The following is a 23,046-nucleotide window of genomic DNA, read 5'->3' as shown; positions in this document are numbered from 1 at the left end:
TGAAAATCACTGCAGTGTCAAAAAGACCTACACTTTCCATAATTTGATCATTGACTATTGTATTTTTTTTCAGTTAAGCAATGCGAAATTACACAAATCTCTCTTTTCAATCCATTTAATCTGACTTCTATTTAGTGGTTATGGAGCCATGACGCAATTTCTGCATCCAGGTTATATTACAGCGAGGTGTTGGTGTCAGCTGTTTCTTGTGTAAACACTGACTGTCATGTTGTGTGGATGTCATTCCTTCACTAGAGATTTTGTTTGGGTCACTGCCAAATCCCGCAGTCTTTCTAGTCCTGTCACAATGTGGCCTATAGAGGGCATTGTTTCAAGCTTCATGAAAAGCACATGTAATCACCAAACCTGCTAAAATGTGCTTACTAATTGTCACCATGTTGTACTGGCATGATGTGAAATTCCTAGTTAATAACTGAGACAACATGAAGCATTTAGCATCATATTGAGACACCTTTTTTTTCTTTTTTTGAAGCTCCCTGTGGTTCAGGTACACTCTTGTCTGCTGAGGCTGGAGAACTCTCCATGTTCCATTTATCTTATCGATGAAGCTCAAATAAACACAGTCACAGTACTACAAATACTGAAGCATAACTTAGTACTGATAAACTCTTTAATACCAAACACATGTGCCACCCTGTGTCCCACAAGTCTCCAGCCTACACAGACAGAGCAAAGTGTGACGGAAGAGTGGAAGCATGTTTAGATACCAGCAAGAACAAAAACGGTCTTCAGGAACCGTGCAGGTCTGGCTAAGAGACAAGCTCAGGTTTGAGACTTTAATGAGCTGTGAGAATTGAAACTAACAACTAATGATAACCAGCTCCTGGTTTCCACTGGAGGCCTTGAACCCCCTGGGACCCCTGATGGGCGCAACTGGTACTGTCATAGACAATTAACATCCTCATTATCATGTTTTGGGAAAGTGGAGCACGCTGCGGTACCCCCCAATGTGTACCCGGTGGGGTTACTGTGGAGAAAGGAGGGGCTGGACTTGAGTCAGCGTCCGGCTTGAAAGAGGCCAACCAGAAGCTCTTACAAGATCCCCCATGGAGGGGTCTGAGAGTGTGAAAAAGCTGTTGTCCAGCTTGAGAAACATGGCCCCAACAATAACTTTGGGTATTGACTAAAACTCTGCTCTTATAGCCCTGTCAGCGCTTGCTACATCCAGCTGGAATTTCACAAAGCTGGTGATGATGCAAAACACTTCTCCGAGGGTGCGAGGCGAGACAAAACCCAGTCTTTTATGGCCCTTGAAAGGAGATTTTCACACCAGGAAATCAAACTGATCTGATTACTCACATTAGTTCCTGGAACAGGGGAATGCGACACAGATCTCTAATTCATCCGCTGCATGCAAATCAACGCATCAATTTCTTCCATTTTTAGTACCGCTTTTTTTGTATTTACTCTCTTTAAAAACTGGGGAAGTTGAAGGGATTACAGGAGCGTTTCAAATCACAGACTTTATACCTGCAAGTCTATGCTGCATGCAATAGGTTATTCTGTATTCTAAAACAAAACCTCACCCAAAATGAGGATTTTAATTTTCAAGCAATCAAGGACTCTTAAACACACAAAGACATTTTCTTTTACCACTGCATCACATCTTTTATGACTCCATAATGTAGAACATGCTGCCTATAACTCTACTGGCACAGTGATGGTTGTTTTTAGGTCAAATCGAAGCCTTTGTGGTTTACTGAGCACTCAGCTGGAGAAAGAGGACATGACTGTACAGGACAATGTGCTTAAAAGTTTGTGAACAGGACCTTTTGGGTCGGTTTTGCTGTTGTTAGCCGTTGGATACCATTAGCTTCAAGTTAATCTATACTTTGCTGTTTGTTCTGCATCCTGGAAACACAAAGTAGTGATGCAAGAGAGAAAAAAAGAAAACATCCAAGTGAGTTCAAGACAACTATTCGTGAGTACTTTAAATGCAGAAACACTTTTTGGGTGAAGGTGTAGTGAATTTAGCCGTAAAATTTAGGGGTAAACTTAGCACACCATGTGGTTGTGTGACTTGTTGTCACAGCTACAGCATCCAGCTCAGCAAGTTAAGCTCCTCGGGTCGATTTTCTCACTATCCTGCAAATGCCATCCTGGTTGCACAGGTTAATAAAGTAGTAATTTTGCACTTTGAATGATTTGAATAACAAAACCAAAGTCCAAACTATTAATTTACACATTTTAAATTGATTAAAAAGTGGTGCATTCTGCAGCAAATGCAATATCTGGAGGATAATTATGGTGGAAATGGACACTTGGTAAGAAGAAATGGGATTAAAAAGCTAAATCCAACTTTGTACCTTACGACACCGTTCATGCCCACGTCTGTATCCGAGCTGTTGACCAACAGCACATCCGTCCCTGTTGGGGCATCCTCCATGATCGTGGTGTGGAAGGTGGAGGAGGAGAAAACTGGGAGGTTATCGTTCACGTCGTCCACCATAACCGTCACCGTCCCTGTTCCGCTCAGAGACGGAGACCCTGAGGGGTGGGGGGAGAAGAAGAAGAAGGAGAGGAGTGAGTGACAATAGCAGTCATATGATGAGTTATTGATCCACACTGAAGCAGTTTCGTGAGAGCTCAAGCACAGAATTCCGGCAGCATTGAGTTCAAGCACATCAACAAATATGAGCACAGAATACATCAAAAGGGCTCAATGTCGCTGAAACCGAATCTTTCAGGCGTCCTTCCTGGGGGTCTTCAGTCGTAGATTTAGTCTCTGCAGTGAGGTATCTATTTATAGGTGCACGGCGCAGAGCTCTTTGGAATTTGAGTGAGGAGAAGTGCTATTTTCAGCAAAAATCTCACCGAGCTGGTGACAAAATGGGGCTCGCAGGGCCTCAGGGGATGGCTTTAAATCAATAGCAGATGAAAATGAGTCACAATGCAGAAAAACCTGGAGAAAAAAAAAAGATTCACACATCTGCCTTCTTCAGCTGCCCCTCATAATCCTTCCTTAAATGGCACACTGAACTGGCTGAGCTAGATTTCAAAGGGTCACAATATGAGATGAGAGGGGCAACTTTTAAGACGTTTTAAGTTCTTTAGAACTCATCGGTTTGAAGGACAAAGAGCACCTGAGGACTGAGAAAGATCTGAGCGAGGCATGGGGGGGCTTTTTCCACCTCTAACACAGTTGTTACCTCCTGCAGATCTCCACGGGAACCTATGAGAACGTGTCGACTATAATACAACCAAAGGAAAACACACACAATCCTGAGCTCGTGTCTCCCGTGCTTGTATATTCAGCTGTTGTAAACATCAGATGCTTGAACTTGCGTCCCACGGGGCCCTGGATTAATAAGAGATAATAAAAACATTTGGAGGGTGGCCATCAGAATTCTTTCTTAATGTGAAAAATAAAATAAAAACACACAGAATCTGAAGAAGAAGGCGTTGTGTGGTGGAGGGTCAGAAAGTAAAGCCAGAGGGACAAAACAGTCGTACTGCCCAGCCAGCCCGGACGGTCTTGTAAATATGATCAAATCTGGGCAACATGTTCATTTTATTTTCTGCCAATTCTGCTCATTTGGAAGTCAAATGAATTATGTTTCCTCCTGAGACAACATGAAAGTAGTGGAGTGAAGCTGAAACATAGCAGAGAGATGTGAACATGGAGAACACGGTTCCTGTTTGGTTTTTGCACTTCGCAGCATACGGCAGAGGTGCTGGACTCGGGGCTGAGTACCGCAGCACCAAGAGCTGCAAAGGCCCTCTGGTCCCCACCTGAGGTCAACTTGACCTGGAGGTGGGAGGTTGTTGCTGGTTGCTGCTTTCCTGAGGGTTTTTCTCTTTCTCGACCTGGCGACAGTTGCTCAGGGTGAGGGGCTTGTCCCTGGTTTCACCTTCAGGTCTCCAGTCCGCAAAGAGGGACAGAGTCAGTTGTGTTGGATAATGAAGGACATGAGAGGAGGTCCAAATCTCAGCCATAAAACAACTGTAACAGGATCGTTGGGATCATTTTCACAGGCAGCCTATCAGAGTTAATCCCTCGAGAGCAGGGCGGTGTCATGGTCAATGAGCGGAGGGACTCCCGGACGTTTCTAAAACGCCATTATTCAGGACTTTCGTGCTGTCTCACATGACCTGTCCCTTCACGTCTTCTTCCTCGCCATGTGTTCCCTTCTGCCGGCTTCTCATCTCCTCCTCTAGTTTGTATCATTTTCTACTCAGCTTGTGATGTTGTGATGACTCGCAACTTCTGCTTTGGGCGTCACATAAGCAGCAAAATGTGTTGCATAGTCTCAGTATGTGGGACAAGAATGCTGTGTCATCCCATCTAAGCTCTCGTGTCCTCGCTGCTTGTACATCTGGACTATGAGTGAGGTTAGAACTGGTATTAAAGTGCTTGTCAAAGAGAGCATACTGAGGAGTTGTTGAGCAAGACATGAAAACCCTCTAGAAGCTGTGCAGCTGCTGTTAGGTTACTGATGCTACAGTCTGACCGCGATGTTGGCAGAGGAGAAAATGACAATTTGGTTATGAACATCAACATATTATTGCGAAGTACTGCAGCTTCTGTCAGGAGGGCAGGAGTTTCCTCATAAAATGAGGTTTGAGAGAGTTTACTGTAACATCGTTTCACTGCCTGGCTTCACTATAATAAACAGACATTCAAAGCCTGTCATCTATCCGGGTTTTCTGGTCAGACCCGAAGTGGCTAACATGTGCATTCAGAGTAAACAGAGCTGAATACCAGAAGCAAAATGAATGATACAAACAGAGGTAACAGTAAACAGGGTTTTTCTAATCTCAGAAGAGGCACAGAAACTGTGGAAAGCTAATCTTTGGTGACTCAATACCAAAATGAATCATGTCCTCGGCACTTCTAGCCAAGACTTTGCTGACTTTTCAGTATCCAAGTTCGCTACCAAATATAGGCAGTGTTGAGATTCTAGGTGATTACATGTTTTTCCAGCTTTACAAATATTTGCAATTGTGAAAATACTTAATAACAACATTCTCAAGAGTCACTGGTGTATGTATGTACATGGATGGCCGCTGACAAATGAGTTGTTTAAAGCAAATAATTAAAAGAAACATCTAATAAAAAATGCAAATATTGGTCCAAAATTTAGGATTTAGTCCAAAATGCAGGGCCCAAAACCCCATCTGTGTCTGGTGACGCCCCCAAGGGGTCCCGAGCCCCAGTTCAACCCCTGCACAATCGCATTATCATGCAACCGTGATGTCATCAAACTCAAATGTGTGGATAAATACACGCAGGCGGCAGGATGAGTGAATCAGCACCGCACCTCATATTTAATCTGCACACTTTCGAGTGTGTGGTGTGACAGAACTGACATGAGTCATCCTCCAAGTGGTTGTCATGGCAACAGATCAGGGCTCCTCCTCCTCAGCCGATCCTCTTAATTGATGAGCAGAAGGCAGATGTCTGCATTGCTCCATAGGACCAGTTCCGTCAAGCAGGGAAGTTTCCTCCACGCACAAGTTAGGAAACAGGAAGTCGCTGATCAGCCTCAAATGACTGAAGAGACGGCGTGGATCACGTTTACAGGTTTAATGGGGGTGGGGCCCTAAACAACTCAGCGGGTGCTGAAGTAGCGCTTCTACTGCCTGTGTTTCCTCGCTCTCGTCCATTGTCCAGCCGTCTCACACTGCCCATAATTAAAGGAGAGGGACTCCACCGGCTCTGCTTGTGCGGACTCAGCACTTCTCCCTTGATGCTTTGTTCCTCTGCATCCTTTGTGTCGCTCACAATGTCTGTTAGTGTGTCCATTGTTTTAGTCGCCGTGATGGAGAACCTCAGCACCGGTAAACAGCGCAAACCTGGCGTTGCTGTGTGAACAAGTTTAGAGGAAAAGCAGAGCAGAACACTACTAGTTTAGAGGGTGCAGCTCAAATAAGTTACTACCACTAAAATCATGTGATCCAAGAAGCCTGAGGAGGAGCCGGACATTTGTCTGTTGTGGGCTCCCGTAGATGAACGGGCTGTACTCATGATGTGAGACGAGAGGAGAAAGGAGCAAGACGTGGTTCTGGTCCAGGTTCGTTGAGACGTTCTCGGGTGTTTTTAGCAGAACGATATAGACACTTTTTTTCAGTGTCTCTGGAAGAAAAAAGCAAATGTAATGTGTGTGAGACATTACATCATGTGAGACATTTTCAGCCATGTTTTTGTGCCTAAAGCTCAACTACACGGTGACCAAGACCATTGTTCAATAATCTGCTTTCCACTGACAAGAAAAGGAACGACAGGCGCTTCATCTTTTGTCGTGCATTGGTTCTTTTGGATTTATGAGTTGTGTGCAGCTGCTACTTTTTAGCAATACACCACAAAGGCACCAAAGTTGTGAGCATTAAAAACATCCAAATCATTCCTCCAAAATTCCACGCAAAGGGCACTTGAGTTTACAGGTTGACGCGTCTGCTCGGTAAAATGAGTTTGGCAGTCAGGACTTCGCTGACGCTTTAGTCGATCACAGATGTGTGCAGGCTGGTGAGCGGCTCAGGGAGCTCGCTGCTTCTGTCTACACACACATTAGCTTCAACCAGGAGACTCAGAGAATGGAACAAATATTTGTTTTTGAACATCAAGCCATCTGAGCTGCTTTATTTTTGTTGAACCCAACTTCCCTCTGTTACACAGCCAGCGTGTATGCTGCATTTCAATAGCATTGTTTGACCCTCCGAGCGGAAGCTGTGTGAGTCTTTGTGCGCGCGCGCGTGTGTGTGTAATACACAGCACTGCTTCCAGGCATTTCACTTTTGCACAGGATGTGATGTCACAACCTGTTTACTGCCTTGGGAGAATGTACAACCGCCTTCGTCACCACTTCAACAACCTTTGACCTGCAATGTCGCTGCCACCATCAGGGACTCTGCAGCGCTGGACGCTGTTTCTGGCTAATCCGTAATAAGTAGACAGCCAAGGCCCCCCCAAACCCCCTCCCTCTGCAGGGAAAACCATACTCATACACTCACCAAGCGTCCTGATGCTCCTCTCTGCAGCCCTGAACCTGTCCTGACCCCGACATAGTCGACAGACATGGGTTCAACCTGAGCATTTTTCACATCTTTCTGGGCGTATCGCTTCCCTCAGCATCACGCCCAAGTGCAGCCCTGGGACGTGCCTTCGTAGTCTGCTGGAGCTCACTGAGATCACATAACCCCCTGGCAGCTGTTTTCCCCCCAAACCTGCTGTCCAACGTGTAAATACTTGAGGTCTATCTAGTTACATCGCGTGGGCTGACAGATATAGCACTATAGGAACTCTATATCTTGGCAGGTATGTAAATGTATGTAAATGACAGTTGTTTCAATAGCTGAGGTTAGGGCGAGACATTCCGAGGACTCAAAAGATGGCGGTTGATAAATAACAACATTGCTGCTCAGTATGGGACCTGTTTCCGATGCTTAAATTACTCTGCACATGTAACAGCAAGAAAAACACCCTGACACCAGCTGATATACAAAATAACCTGCGTCCCCTTCACCTATTTTTGGAGCGAATGACTCAACAGAGCTCGCAAGACAAATTGCAGCATCTCCTCCAAACAGCCTTCGCTGGAAACTGGCAAAGCTGGAGCAAGAGTGTCAGGGTCAATGATTTAGACGACTGCAGGCGGGGGAAGGTGTCAACTGAAGAAGGGGTAGCAGTGGGGATACGGCGAGGAAATGTGCCTAAATCTGGCAGTGTAAAACCTGGCCCACTGCTATACAACAAATGACATCATTTTGCCATGGAAAGAGGGCTGGTGGAAATGTGCAGGAAGAATGCCAGCTGTCTACCGGAGGCTGCCATGTGCTGCGGTTACAAAGGTATTTTTTCCATTGGCAGATCTTGTCCCCAGTAGTTCAGCAGATTTGACACTTTCGAGAAGATTTCATGCAGCTGCAGCCTCTTATTTTGTCTCTAGAAGTTAAAGTCATAATGTAATTATGAAGCAAAGCCATGCAGTGAAATGTTCAACACAAGATACACATCAAGATTATGAATGTTCATGAGTGTGAGAGACTAAAATGTTTGTATTTCGATCATGATTATACCTAAAGACCTGTAATTTGTGGTTGCTGTTGGCCAGAACAGATAAGGCAATCAAGGCGCTACTTCACTTCAGTCTGAAGTTTGCACCTTAATCTTATTTCAGGGGTTAATCTCGGGTCATTTAGGAAAGCAAACCGCCATGACCTGACACTCCTCTCTCCTCATTGCGCCATCACAGCGTCAGTATTTAATTCAAAGCACAAACACCAGCGCTCAAATCACACCCAAAAAAATATTCGGGGCAGAGATAAGAAAACAAATAGAGGACAAAGGTTTTTTTATTCTATTTAGCAAACTGAGTCAAAATACCATTTGAGAAAAAAGTCCCCCCCCCCGCAATGCTTCCTCCATCCCACGTTAAGTTGCTGTCGCTTTTAATCTGACGGCGAGGAGTTTCACCAGGGGAGTGTAGCACATGTGAGGTCCCCCGGAACAAGCGCCCTGACCGACCAGAGGGGGCGCTGGTGCAGCAACCAGGACCCTCATCCAACTCTCCACCTGCACACACGGCCAGTTGTGTCTGTATGGGTGTCCAACCAAGATGGAGGCAACACGGAGAAGCGAACCAGCCCCCGTTCAAGATTAACGGTCAAAATGCAAGTGTTAGTGAACATGGCAGCATGTTTGGAACTCAGAGGAACTGAATAATCCTCTGTACAGCTGTGTATTTGTACATGAAGAGTCGTGACGGTGGCAGGAAGATGGATACGCTGCTAACCGTCTTTGGTCCAGCTGAGTAATTCAGAGTGAGTTTTAAACAAATAAACCGAGGGTGTTATTGCTCATGGGAGGCTTCTCCATCAATGACGGACCCCGTCGTACCATGTCTCCATGAGACTGCCGTGCTGGAGTCACTGAGCTCTGCAGCAGAGCAGTTACGGTGCAGGATAAGTCCAGAGTAAACCCTGGTGATAACTCTGTCTCCAAGGCTGGAGGGCTTTTTTAAGTTTTCTCCAGGAGAAGACATCAGACTGATGGCACTCAGATAACAGTTTTCATCATCGGAGCAGCCATGACACTATGGGGTAAAACTGAGAGGCGCTGGCGTCAGCGTACCTCATTCCATCCACAGCAACTCAATCCGTCGGGGCGCTCGGAGCCACATGAGGATTCCTCCCTGTTTTAATTTAATATAGAAACACTATTTAACCAAACACAGCACATCTCCTTCAAATCTGGGCCTGACACAGTCGAGCAGCGACGCCTGTTTGATATCGCTCAATAACCCTAAAGAACTTTTGGTTGTGAAACCAGTGGTGGGGATGACACTCACTGCTGTCAGCTGACATTTTCATCCGAGTTCAGATCTAAGTAGCGTGGATCATGTATGGAGAAAATGAGAGAACCCAGAATAACCCCGCAGACTTAGCGTCCAAAATAACAAGCTTTCAGGACACCGAGACCAACACTAGACCGGCTGACCATCTGGCGCTTCCTCCTCCATCCTACAGATCCACAGACAGTTTTCTCTGTAAGCCTCTCAACCCAGAAAGCATTGTCTAGCGTAAACATATGGCACGGTCTAAGCACCTTATTAGTGTACATTTCCACCGGTCACATCACATAAACCTCCACCAAGGTGCTGTGGCCATACTTTCTGAACAGGAGGGGGTACAAATACATGTGTTAATGACGATTAAGCTGTGTGTTTTCTGACTGCTGCAGCTGCTGCGAGAGACCCCACTGCTGTGAGAGCCATGCGGGGGGCTGATCTGAAAGAGGCAGCAGCACCCTCCTCCTGGGAAAGGCTGCAAGTTGTCCTGAGTCGCTCACTAAGCTGCACTAAGAGGCGCGTTTGAGTGTCTCTACTGGCACAACAGATAATCTCTTTCTTCAATATATGATTGATTGACGTTTCACTGCGAGTTGCAGCTCACAGGAAGCTGAACTCTTCCGCCAAGCCGATTCATTAAACTGGAAAGTCCAGGCTAGTTTGACTTAGAGAAGATGGACGAATGTGTAAATTTACGAGACAGCCCATCTGTAGGCTAAAGCTTAAGTCTAAACGCTTAATTACGGTTTATGGACTGCAGCTAGATTGTGCTCTTAAGGGACAGCGTCAATAAAACACATCATTACTCGAGGGAGAAAATCGGCTGCCAACAAGATAAAATTGGCATTTTTCTGCCTCTGAGAACCTGTTGCTTTGCAACAAAGCTTCTTTTAATGCGACCCCGTCCAGCAGCCATGAATGGCTCGGCGGAGCTGAGTTCAGGATGCGAGCTGTCTCACTGCAGTTTGCCAAACATAACAGAGTAAACAGAGGTTTTCTCACCGTTAACAAGCAGCAGAGTGAAAGGGATATCTCAGCAGAACAAAGCAGCGAGGAACAGGGAGACAGAACACTTCTAATGATAATCTCAATATTTTTACGTTACAAATATAAATACAGCTCACCAGTTATTTATGGAGTGCTGCAAATGCTTCTCCTTATGTTACAGAGAGGCTTTGGGAGCAGGCAAAGAAAGACAGACAGAAAACTTTCTTCTCATATTTTAGTGCCTGTGGTGAGATTTAACGAAGTGATTGGCCGTTAGAGTTTTTATTGCAATGGCGTATTTATTTACTGTGTTGTTGAATATGTGAAAATTCCCATTTAGATGTGTATTTGTGGACCACTCAGAGACTGTTTTCCATTTTTACTGTGACACAGATTGGCAGTGCTCATAATACAACTCCATAACGTTCATACATGGGCCACATAAAGCTGAGCTATGACTTTAGAAAAGTGTTTAAGAGTCAAAACATGGACGCATATTCACACATTACATAACACAAGCTACAAAGCAAGTTATGAAATTGTGATAAAATTGTGAGAACATGACGTGCAAACCAGGAGAAATCAACATCAAAAAGTGCATCTCGCCAGGCCGAAGCGCTAAACCATCCAACCAACACCGTCGTTTTCAAGCCTCCAACTACCGGCCAAAGCTATTTACATACTCACTCTGATCCAGCCATCGTAAAAGTGCGAACGGAGGAGGAGAAAACAGAAGACATGCCATCGGAAAAAAATCTGCATGACCACATTGTTACAGAAAAGCATTTTAAAGAGCCGATCCAGAATGTTACTGCTCTGTTAAAGTTCATTTGGGAAACCTGATATTTTATTTGGTGAAGTCTTGCATTACCGCCAGACTGCAGAGAACCTTCGGAACCGGACCCCGTTAAAGACTCACTGTGGCGGACAGCGGGTTGATGGCAAATACATATATATGTTTATAGATACACACATATATATATGTATACATATATGCATATATATATATCCATATGTGTGTGTGTGTGTGTGTGTGTATGATGTACATCTACAGTTGTACCTAATAACATAATTAGTGCTTTAAATCCACTGACGGCGTGGACATGGACACATCCCCTATTCAACTTGTGGGAAAATAAGAAGACCGGTGGGGTTAAAGAACAGATTCATGGGAGCCGTTCGGAGGAATAAAAGATCCTGCCTCAAAATGGGAATGTTCATTAAAATTCCTTATCTGCTAAGCGGTCATTTAGTCTCCCCAAATACTTCCCCTCACCCACCAGTCAAAAGGCCATATACAAACAGTGTGGCACTGTGCAGCGATATGCTGGAGGGATGTGAGAAACACGGGATTTCTATGCGACCGTATCCACCGTAACAGGCATGGGCCGAGGGATTTAGCATGCCTCCGCTTTAATAAACGTGACCGAATGTGGTGCATGTCAATGTGGCCCGAGGAGGCTCTGAGCTGCACACGCAAACTCTCAAGCAAGCAAGCATGTGCGCGCGCGCGCGCACACACACACACACACACACACCAAGAATATAGTACAGACTGCAGACGACATATGAACTTTCCCATCATCTCACATCGATCAACTATTTCTGTATTTTCCATCACTTTCATACAAACCTGCTGGTTAATGGAGAGGAAAACTCTTCCAAAAGTGTTCACAAAATATTACTCTTGTTTCTGGCAACTCAATAATTGGAGACTGGTAGTAAAATGAGTCCCAGGCATACGTAGATATGAACTTATATGCAACAGACAATGTGCTTGCATGATATCATATGAACATGAGTGGGAAACACTACGATAGATTTTTAATAACAGGTAAATCAGCTGCGATCACCGCTAACTCTTTGACTGTGTGGCTCTGTTGGACATGTCACTGATTTACATTTTTGGATGCAGGCATAAGTGCAAAGCAGCACTTCACAAATTGAATTTGCCTACAGCTGACGCCAGATGCTGGCCCAGCAGTGAGAGCAGCACATGAGTCCCTCTATCAGCACCGTTAGTTGACTTGCTGCTACAATCTCTCCATAAAAAAGAAAAACCTGACATGTTCCAGGTCTGATGTTGACGTTGCCTCTCAACAAGACTCCCTGTAAAACACCTTTATATAGAATGTGTGGATGCCACAGTTCAGTTTTAACAATGACAGACGTTTGCCAAAGTCTGCTGCTCTACTGAGCCAGAACCTGTTATCAGAACCAGCTCTTTTCTTTCCATCCATGGCAGATTCCAGTCAGCCCTCTAGGCTTAGCACTGATACCAGATATCAGACCCCTACTGATGTCCTTAGCAAGTCACTTTATTCTAGTTCATTCATTCATTTGTTTTAGAATTTGCTCTCATTTCATGCAGTTTGAATCGTATATCTTTTATTTTGGATGACGCACGTGATGTGTTTAATACAGTAGAAGTACGCTGCCTATAGGAGTTGACATTATTATTATATTTGATCTGTCGTGTCCATGTGTGGAATATGTCTTTGCTGATCGACTGCACATGTGTGGAGGGCGTCCTCAGAGCAGACACCAGGAAGTAGCATAAGTAGAAACACTCTGTCTTGACATCTTTAAATACTAAATGATCTTTTCTGCTCAAGATGAAATGTTTGCAGAAGTGTCTCTTCCATCCACAAGGACACGACGGCACAGATGATCGCTTGCCTGAAAGAACAATCACTTTCCGTCTGTGACATGTTTTGGAGACTTTGCCTTCATCTTCCTTTACTGGCCTGACTCTAACATGTCAAGATGAAAGTCTGCGGTTGCAGCGGGTCATGGAAGGCAGCAGACACGGAGACACGTCTGCACCATCCACCTACAGGATTTCCAGCCAAAACGCGCCTGGGAGAACCATTTCCTCTGGCCGTCTCAGCCGAGGCCTCAAAAATGTGAGAAAACGCTGCCGGATAATTTGGACTGTACTATGATTATGGGGTTTTTTTATATTTTGAAATTCAAGCCCAAATCCTTCTTTCTGTCTCTTACCAGCATTGTACCAAAATGTCTTGTCAAAATATTTTGGAATTGTTGTCAGGACTCTAAATATGGACTCCTTGTGACGAGTGCGGAGAGAGAACGAATCCCAAATGAGTATGTTTGTTTGTTGGGATCTTTGTCCATGTGGCACAAACCTCTAAACAGAGTAGGAAGAAAGAAACTCTCAACATAATGTGAAGCTGGAGATGATCTACAGGGATGGAACACCCAACCCATTTGTCATGGGAGACATTTTTCAAAATCAAAAATGCAAACATCACCCCAAATCTCAGTGAAGCCTGTGTGCAATCACAAATACGCAGCTAGTGAAGAGTCACATGGTAGAGTCCAGGAATGAAACAGAACCACCCTCAGACCATGACAGCCATGCCAGAGCAGCTCGGGGAAACATATACTTAAAGTGATGGGATAGCATGTGATTTGGCTGCAACAGGGATACGCATGTACTGCTTTAACTGCACATTAACTGGCCTCCGTGCAATAACAAGTTAACCTTTTATCTGGCTATAACAAGCCCTACCGCCGTATCCAAATAAACAGAGGATGCTATTCAATTCAACCCGTTCAATGGACTTCTGGTGAACAGGTCCAAAAACACCACCTATTTTGCAGGCTAAAAACGTTTAGGTTATTGTGCAACACAAAAGGAGCACTGTGCGCACTGTGAAATCACAATGCAGTTTGTTGACATTGCTGTGAAAATACTCTTTTCCAGTTTGGTTTTACTGGCAGATTACAAAATATGCTGGAGCTCTGCTGAAATTCAACAATGTCCATGTAAGGTCATATTATACGCTGCTCAGTCCTATACACCAGATCCTGATGATAAGTTGAGCAAGTTGAATGAGATGCAATTTCAGACATAAACAAGTGGCTCTGGAAAACTATACACTGAGATTTTATACCGCAAAGCCAAAATGAAACATTTGGAGATGCTATCGCTGCTCGAGCTCATACCTGAGTCAGTGGCTGTGATCAGGAGGATGTATTTCCCCTGAGCCTCACGGTCCAGAGTCTGGGTCAGGCTCAGCTGCCCGCTGGACGAAAGGCTGAACGCACCCTCATCGTTGCCGCTACTAAGCATGTAGCTGAGCTGACCGTTGGCACCTTGGTCGTCGTCCCTGGCAACAACCTGGGGGAAACAAAAATGTTTTTAAAGATTTTGAGAGCTTTTTACATTAAACGGGCTTTAGATTTAGGTTGTATTTAATTAGGTAAAGTAATAACTATTAATAAAACTATTCAATGAAGGTGGAGACAGTGCAAGGCCTTTCTTACAGTACTGAGATGATGTTTAAGGCTAGAAATACTCATATCCTCCATGAATTATCTCAAAAGTTGTGTTGAAGCACTGATCATCAATCAGAAACTTTTGCTCTACTCTGGATTTCCCAATATCCCAGTATCACCCAGTATAATTTTGGGAAAAGCCATGCAGAGACGTGAAGGCCACAACTTACAAAGCAAGTCCCAAAATAAAATAAACTAAACATTCTTGTAAATGAGACGTTTTATCTTCCTCCAGTAGAGTTTCTAGTTAAACACTTTCTGTGTTCACACAACCACACAAATACAACCCTGATTGGGAGTAACTGAGTACGACCACCAACCTCACTGAAGCCACTGAGGGTTAATTACCATCACAGTAGTCAGCGGCACCATGAAAGTAATAGCTGAGGGAAGGAAGGTCCTTACTTGGTCTAATCAGACTTTCTAAGGGAATCAAGAATGAAGAAAACAAGAACCACATCTTCAATCCTCAAGTCTCAACCCGCCGTTGTTGCAGCAGCCCCTCCTGCAGTGCGTGCCTCAGCATAACCTGGTTGCGTGCGTTAAAACCTTCCAGATCGTTTCCCACCACATAACTGCAGCAGCATCATTTCCTCACAAGGTGCCCTCGCAAGAAAAAAACCAGTCTCTCCTCCACTGGAAATCAGTCTTCCCTCTTTGGTTCTTCATATATGGCTCATTTAAGTCATCAGGGTGGTTTTTGATGTTAATTGCCTTGTCGTGCAATTTAGCCGAGTCTCATATTTCGCCGGCGTTCTGTAAAGCTTTGACTGTACAGAGCAAATTGCAGTCATCTCTCTTTATGTCTATATTTTTCTAATCATTTCTCATGGCATTTAGTAAAATAAGACCACCATGTCCATGGTTACCGATCCCACTCACATACCTGCACTTATTAAGTTAGCGTTTCCGACAAATCAGGTTAAAGCATTAGCTCACTTAAGGTCTCAGGACTGTCATTCAACAGCGTTCTGTTCACTGAGGAGGGCCTGTCAGGGGATGTGAATGATGTCCCAACAGATTTCTAGGAACAACTCAATGAAAAAATGACTAAAGTAAATATACGGACCTGCAGAATGTTCCTCGGTAGGTCCTCCACATTCTCCTGAACGTTCACAGTATAAGGAGAGAGCTCAAATACCGGTGAGCAGTCGTTGACATCCAACAGCACGATGTTGACTGTTGCTTGGTCCACTCGTGGGCTGCTGCCCCGGTCAGCAGCCTGGACAACCAGGGAGTAGGACGACTGGACCTCCCGGTCCAGCTGCTTGGCCACTGAAATCACCCCGGTTACTGAATCGATCCTGAAATCAGGGTTCCCTCCTGAGATTGAAAACCGGATCTGCCCATTGGTGCCTTCATCTGCATCGCTGGCAAACACCTGGATGATGTCTGTCCCGGTCAAGGTGTTCTCCTCAATCTCAATGTCATAGATATTCTGTGAGAAGCTGGGTGTGTTGTCATTGACATCCAGAACCATCATGGTCACGTCCATAGTTGAAGACAGTGGAGGCTCGCCTTTATCCGTGGCGACTACTGTCAGCGTGTAGTTGGAAAACTCTTCTCGGTCAAGTTCTCCAACCAGCTTGACGTCGCCATCGATCGTCCCGATGCTGAACTTGTTCCCGAAGGGTCCTCTGAGGGAGTACTCCACGTAGCTGTTAGGCCCGCTGTCGGCATCGGTGGCGTGGGCAGTGAAGACAACAGTGTCCACCGGCGTGTTCTCCTGGATGTAGGTCATCTTCTGAGAGGTGAAGGTCGGCGGACAATCGTTGACATCCAGGAGAATGATTGACACCTGGGCAGTGCTGGTGAAGCGAGACATGGGAGGAGGGGCCAGGTCGTTGACTGTGATCACCAGGTTGTAGAAGGACTGAGTCTCTCTGTCTAAGGCCTTGTTGGTTTGGAGAACTCCCTCCAGGGTGATGACAAAGTGGCCCTGGGGATCACCTGAGGCGATTTTGTAGAGAAGCTGGGCATTTTGACCTGGAAAACACGGTGGTCGACACATCAGAAGACGATAACGTGTCATAAAGTTTCAGCCACTGTGAATTAGATCAGGTACACGAACATGTTGGTTAGTTCAAAACACCACTAACGTAAAATAATGTTGATTTTCAGCATTGAGCCTTGATGTTTATGTGTGTGTGTGTGTGTATCAGACATATATGTGTAGCAGGTTAAATAGCTGCATCAGTCTCCAAGTGTCAGAGACATGATGTGAGAGGGGAGCTGCAGGAATGTCTGTAATAACAGGAAATTTAATATATTTGCATTTTTTTGCAGTGGACACCTCTGTAAATCGGGAGCGATACCGGTGACTGGCTTTACAGAACAACATGTTGCGTGGCATCATTGCCAACTGTTGTGTGACTTCATCAGTGAAGGTACTATGATTTATTTAAAAAAAAAGTTTAAAGTTTTTAAAATTTTAAGCATTAGGAACAAATGTGAAACCTGCTGAAAACATGTTTTCCTTAAACACTGGTTTGATATATCAGATAAAGTTACGCATCATTTTTAACCCTGCATCAACAGGAGTGATCAGTGAACCTGCGGCAGGAAAGAGCGTTGAACAACGCCATGCATACTTGGTTGAGGTCACTGCAATGTTTGCTGCAAATGTCCTGACGTCTCACTCCTGGCTCATGAATACGTGGGTGACATAGGAATTATTGCGCATTACTTTTCATAGTAATAAGTGGAAAGAGCAAAGCAGTGCATTAAAAACAAGATACTAGCAAAATATACCTGAGACAGAGGGAATAAGTCTCTCCTGGATAGAGAGCTTACACCCAGCTCTATTGAATTAAGCTCGAGTTTTGCTCCCAGGCTTAAATTTACTACCTTCCCTGAGTGAATTAACAAAACCTGGAAGCAAAATTTAATTTAGAGCAATAGGAGGATCTTGTGCAGGCGCAGGAAGATTAGAGACAGCTTCTTTCTTTTTTGTATCTTTTCATTTGTAAATTTAATCTCAGAGTGTATTTATAACTCCAATTATCAGCTCGCGTCATTCACCAAAGAAATACATCTACCAGTATCTTTCGACACACAATCACACAGATAACATGCACACACTACATTATCATGAAGGTCGAGCACTGACTGACATCCATTGTTCCGGACGACATTGTTACATGTGGTAGACGTGTCTGAATAAGGCACTTATATCCGTTATCAGCATCCATTTCCACAAATTGTGTGTGAACCACAGCTGGAACTCTGGGGGATGATCCAGTCATGTAGCGTGGAAGATTGGTATCAAAAGAGAAACACAGTAAACCACTTCCTAAACTGATAGTGTGGTTGTGCAGTTTTGGAAAATGATTTAATAGCAAGGCAATGACCGAATATATGGATGCAGTATATTATCTAACCTTGAAATCTGGCCTAATCCGCAGAGCTCCCCTGAAACTGCGGGGTTAAAAAGAGCTTAAATTGAGCGTCTGTAATTCAAACCAACGGGGTATTCATGTGGAAGGAACCGGCACCTTCCCACACTCCGGCGTGTATTTACAGTACACAAGTAATCCCTTATCAAAAGCAAGAGCTACTTCTATCCAAGTTTAGGCTACGCCGTCTGCAGACAAAGACTGAGGGTCATCGGTCAGGGCTTAGGAAGTTCTAACAATGGCGGTGTTTTATTTTGACACTGGAAAGCGGCAACTATATATTTAAGAGGACGATGCGGTGAGATTGTGTGGACGGTGGAGGAAGCAGCCAGACTCTGGTCGAGAGCTCGGCAGCATTTTTCCCAGGAATGTAGGTCACAATAACCACATTAGGCCTGGATGCAGCAGTAATTACAGCGGAGGAGAGCAGCGATGGCTTCTCCAATACCACACGGCACTTCACAAACATGATGCTCACTACCTGAAAGGCAAAAATAACTCCAACCACCTCATCCCAGGATGAGGATGTTGTACATCATCAAATCACTAAAGCATGGCACCAAATTTAAACGGAAAATAAAATGTGTTTGCGTTAGCAGCTGTCATAACACAACGACAGGCTTGCATTGAATTAATCTCCTACGGCTCACGCACACATGATTCAATTTCAAATGACATTACTGCTCGAAGGTTCTCACAGAACACTGACTTCTTTTAAAAACTCCGGTGCCACAAGTGACTTTAGCAAGGATTGAACTGTAGAGTTTGATACAGCAGCACGTGATCTGGTTAATATTCCTCCTTGAGAGTAAATCTCATTTCTGATTGGTTATTGGTATTTACTGAGTATCAATCTGTCAAATTAGCAAATGATTACAATGAAATAAGAAGTATGATTATCATTCCTCATGTCCTGATTGACGTTTGTAGCGGACGTTTCAGACATCTGCACATACGGAGGAAGACAATTCAGTAGGAACTGCAATGTTGTGATGTTGGAGTGTGCTTTTTAATTTAAAGTTTTCCACAAATTTACATGAATTCCTGCTAACAAACTTTGAAATTTATCCATTAAATCTGCCTACCAGGGAACGTGATCACATGTGTGTGAGAGTTTGTCTTTTTTCCAGTGTATCTCAAAAACTAAGGGACAGATTTAGATGACATTTGACAGAAAGATGGGTGCAGTGACACAAAAAGGGACAAGTGGAGATCAAATTTTAGATCCCGGACCTACTGTACTCTAAGCAGTTGGAAAGAATATTTTCTTATGAAAATGTTTATATTCTGAATCCATGTAGCCTCTCTAGGCGAGGGATTCCCTGTCTGAGTGCATCCACAATGAATGTAATGAATTTTAGGACCAGCTGGAGGGACCAGGAGGCCTGGGAACACCTCGGGCTCCCCCAGCCAGAGCTGTCTGCTGTGGCCCGGGGGAAGTGAACGGGTGAAGATGAACATGCTGCATCCAGTGTTGTTTGTTACCGTGTTTACTTTTGAGAAGAGTTTCTGTCTTCCCTGCAATTTCACTCATGCACCTACCATCATCAGCATCACTGGCCCCCACAGCCACGATACTGGATCCAGGCGGCAGGCTCTCTGAGACCGACGTGCTGTACACCGTGGTGTTAAAGACCGGCGGGTTGTCATTCACATCCAGGATGTTGAAGTACACTCGCACTGTGCTGGCCTGCCCGCCGCCATCCTGCGCCTTTGCTGTCAGAATATAGAACTGCTGAGTCTCATAGTCCAGTGGACGTGTCACGTTGAAAACTCCCGTTACTGGATTCAGCAGGAATGTCTCATCCTCGTCGTCTTCCTCCAGTGAGTAGGTGACCTCGCCGTTCACCCCTGAGTCAGAGTCGCTGGCCAGGATCGCCGCCACAATGGAGCCTGCGAGAGTCAGACGGGTTGTAACACACAAGTGAGAAGTTAGATTTGACTGCCCAATACACAGAGTGGCTTTAATAAAACTGCAGGGAGTTATTAGTGTTGTTTATTAATACCAGTGAGCTGAATGTCTCTGCCAGCTACTGGAATAATACAAGTGTTTTATCATCTGACTGGAAGGGACACGGTTCGGCGCTGCTGCTCAATCATGGCTTCTGTGCAGACAATAACTGAAGAACAAGTGAGCTTTACTACCAAATGATCACATTTTTGATTTTCAATCCAATTAAAAACTCATTTTTGTGTTTTTTTCCTTTTTTTTGAATTTGCTGTCAGGGCCTGAAGGATGTTTGCCAGACAGTTGTCAGCGTTGTTGTAAATCCTGCTGGTTGTTGATAGACTTCCACATAAATCAACTCAAAGTTTATGTTTCTTTGACCTCTTAAACTCTTGATTTTCCCCTTAAGAGAGAAACAGATGATTCAGGAGAGCTGCAAATGTCATATAAAATGTTCAAAAATGTAGAAAGGGAGAAAAAACAAAACACTTTTATAAGCTGCCTCAAAACATCTGCCCCTAAATATCTGAGGTTCTTGATGATCTGAACAGGTCTTTGCGCGGGTGAAACATTCACAGCCTGAATCTTTTATCTCACTAAGTGCAGCCGTACCTGCCGCCATGTCTTCAGGAATATCAAACGAGTACGTTGCCCGGGAGAACATGGGCGTGTGGTCGTTGACATCCTGGACGGTGATGTTCAGTCTCATGTCCGACGACTGCTTCCCATCGTCGGCACGCACCAGGAGAGAATATTTGGAACGGCGTTCCCGATCCAGCTTCTTGGTGGCAATCAGATCACCAGATTCAGGGTCGATCCTGAAACTGTCGTCTGCTCCACTGATGATGGTGTACGTCACCAGAGCATTCGGACCCTGAGGTGACACACAGAAAAGGAACAGACACACACACGCTTTTTAAAAAAATTATGTAAAAAAGTACAAAAGCCCAAGAGATGAACGCTGGCGCTCTTTGGACGGCTCCAATGCTGCCATTTTGGACCGAATACGTCAGTGGAAACACAAAGAACAGACGGAATGTTGCTCCTGAATTGAGCTGCGACAATGAATCAGCTGATGAATTATGAATTTTGTCCAGCAAAAATATCAAATATTTGCTGCTTCGAGACTTAAGCGACTCCTGCTGGTGAACTGTTGGGCAGAGAAAAAGCTTGAGCACATCACGTTGGGCTCTGGAAAACTGACAAAAGAGGTTTTTAGCTGTAGTTATGAATGATTTTCACTTGCCAATAGGAGGAACACCTCCAACAGAAGAATAGACCAGCTCAAACATAAATCCCCCCTTCATGTGGAGCAGAATGTTCTGTTTCATTGACGATGTGAGAGAGGCTGTAATTTGTGGTGTTGTTGAGTTCCAGAGTATTTTGTCAACCCCTGTTAGTATAAATGTGATGGACAAAATACATAACGGTTTGGCAAGTGAGTGTATAATAGTCAATGTTTGAAAATATGAAAACATACGAAGTACATACTACAGTACAAATCCTAAATATGAGATGGAGCTGATGGACTCAAAAGTCTCTGCATTCTAGGGAGCAACCAATAATCTGTACCCTTGTTTTCTGGACAAGGGTCATTGGCTCAGATGACCTTTGGTGAACTTTGTCTCCAGTGTGAGTTCTCAGGCCACAGAGAGGTTGAGTAGGGCGTCATGACGATAAGATCAAAGCAACTCAATTTGGGAGGAAATCAGATTGTTTTATCACACATGTTAACTCGTCATGTCCCCAGATCAAGGCGCCGACCTGACGAGCGTGAATGAGACCCTTCACCGAGACATCTTCACACACACGCTCCACAAAGGAAAGGCTTGGATCTTCAAAAAAAAGTCAAGATGGCACGAGTCGATCCTCATTTCCTTCAATAAATCTTTGACCTTTTCCCCACCTGCTCTGCTGGAGTCTGCGACCAGATCCCAATGATCTGCTTTCACACTCGTGACAAGCTTGAAATGTCATCCAAGACATCAAAACAAGCTCGCTTGAGAGAGAGAAAAGTTAAAAAATACATGGCAAAGGAAACACTGAGCATCTCCTGCAGGACCCTCCTCATCTCAGGTCCTCCTTCACCCTGCAAACCTTGGGCAGCCCCCCACCCTTGGGATCTCTCTCTTAGTGGAGATACTGCATCCTTGGACTCTTTAAAAAAACAGATTGATAAAAAATCCTGTTCTTCAAGGCCTACAGCTAATTACCACTTCCTGTTATTTTCAATTCTTATTTGTTTATCCTTTTGCTTGTGTCCTTGGATTTCTTGAAAGCTGCTGTATGAATCATAAAATTCTAACAGCGGTTCTGGCCTCCCTGCGGTGAGGTGTCAGCGACCTTTGACCACTAAACCTTTTCAGTTCATCCTTCTCTCCCATTGTTTTTTTTTTTTCAAATTTGTGCCAAATCTCAAGAAGCTCCCTCAAGGTGTTCCTGAGATGTCAGATCAACAAGAGTGGGACGTACGGGTGGACTGAGAACCCTCCAGCCCATCGCATTCGCCAGCAGAGACACAAAAAGCAAAGAAAGACATTAAAAGCCAACACGAGAAAAGCTGTTTTGGGAGATGTTTTTGAGTGCAGGACGGCGCTGAGGGGCGAGGGACAGGCCGAGACTCTTACAGCCTTTGAACTTTAGAGGACTTTAGTGTTCCTCTGTAAATGAAACTAATAGATCCTCTATTACCTCGAACAAGAACAAGCAGCAGAACACATGTGACGGCTACAGCAAGAGGCTTTAGAATGGGAGGAGCACTGAACGTGATATGACAAGTGAATGAGCCTGGTGACAGAGCCTGACGTTTATGTTTGTGCCGCAGACAATAGAGGAGCAGACAACTGTCCCACTGATGCGACATCAAAAAGCGAGCGCTATTCAGCGAGAGGAGGCGAGGGCTCTGGTTACAGCTGGTTAAAAGCTCGACTAAAAGAGACCCTTTCAGCTATATCTGCTCTTCCTCTGATACTTTTTGATCCGGCCTGAACAATGGAAAGGCTTATGAAGAGGATTGTTGCATTAAGCTGAGCATCTATATGCATATCAGTACATTTACTACCTTGGTGACAATTACACTCTCATGATGTGATGTACTTTAAAA

General features: G+C 44.6%; 1 protein-coding gene across 3 annotated transcripts in view; it reads right to left on the bottom strand.

Annotated features, from left to right (window-relative positions):
- Positions 1-23,046, bottom strand: part of fat4 (FAT atypical cadherin 4) — a 115,209-nt gene that overhangs the window by 24,353 nt on the left and 67,810 nt on the right. For all 3 annotated transcript variants that reach the window (XM_086222287.1, XM_086222288.1, XM_086222289.1), the window contains exons 3-7: positions 20,556-20,817; positions 19,538-19,888; positions 15,670-16,586; positions 14,268-14,442; positions 2,328-2,508 (exon numbers count right to left, since the gene is read on the bottom strand). In XM_086222287.1, the coding sequence (XP_086078413.1) occupies positions 2,328-2,508; positions 14,268-14,442; positions 15,670-16,586; positions 19,538-19,888; positions 20,556-20,817 (1,886 nt within the window). The remainder of the gene's footprint in view (positions 1-2,327; positions 2,509-14,267; positions 14,443-15,669; positions 16,587-19,537; positions 19,889-20,555; positions 20,818-23,046) is intronic.

Source organism: Aulostomus chinensis, chromosome 13, assembly GCF_037954235.1.
Source record: "Aulostomus chinensis isolate RoL2024-O1b breed Wild chromosome 13, RoL_Achi_v1.0, whole genome shotgun sequence".
Classification (NCBI taxonomy): Eukaryota; Metazoa; Chordata; class Actinopteri; order Syngnathiformes; family Aulostomidae; genus Aulostomus; species Aulostomus chinensis.
Note: the sequence above shows the minus strand (reverse complement) of the source record. Positions and strands in the feature narration are given on the sequence as shown.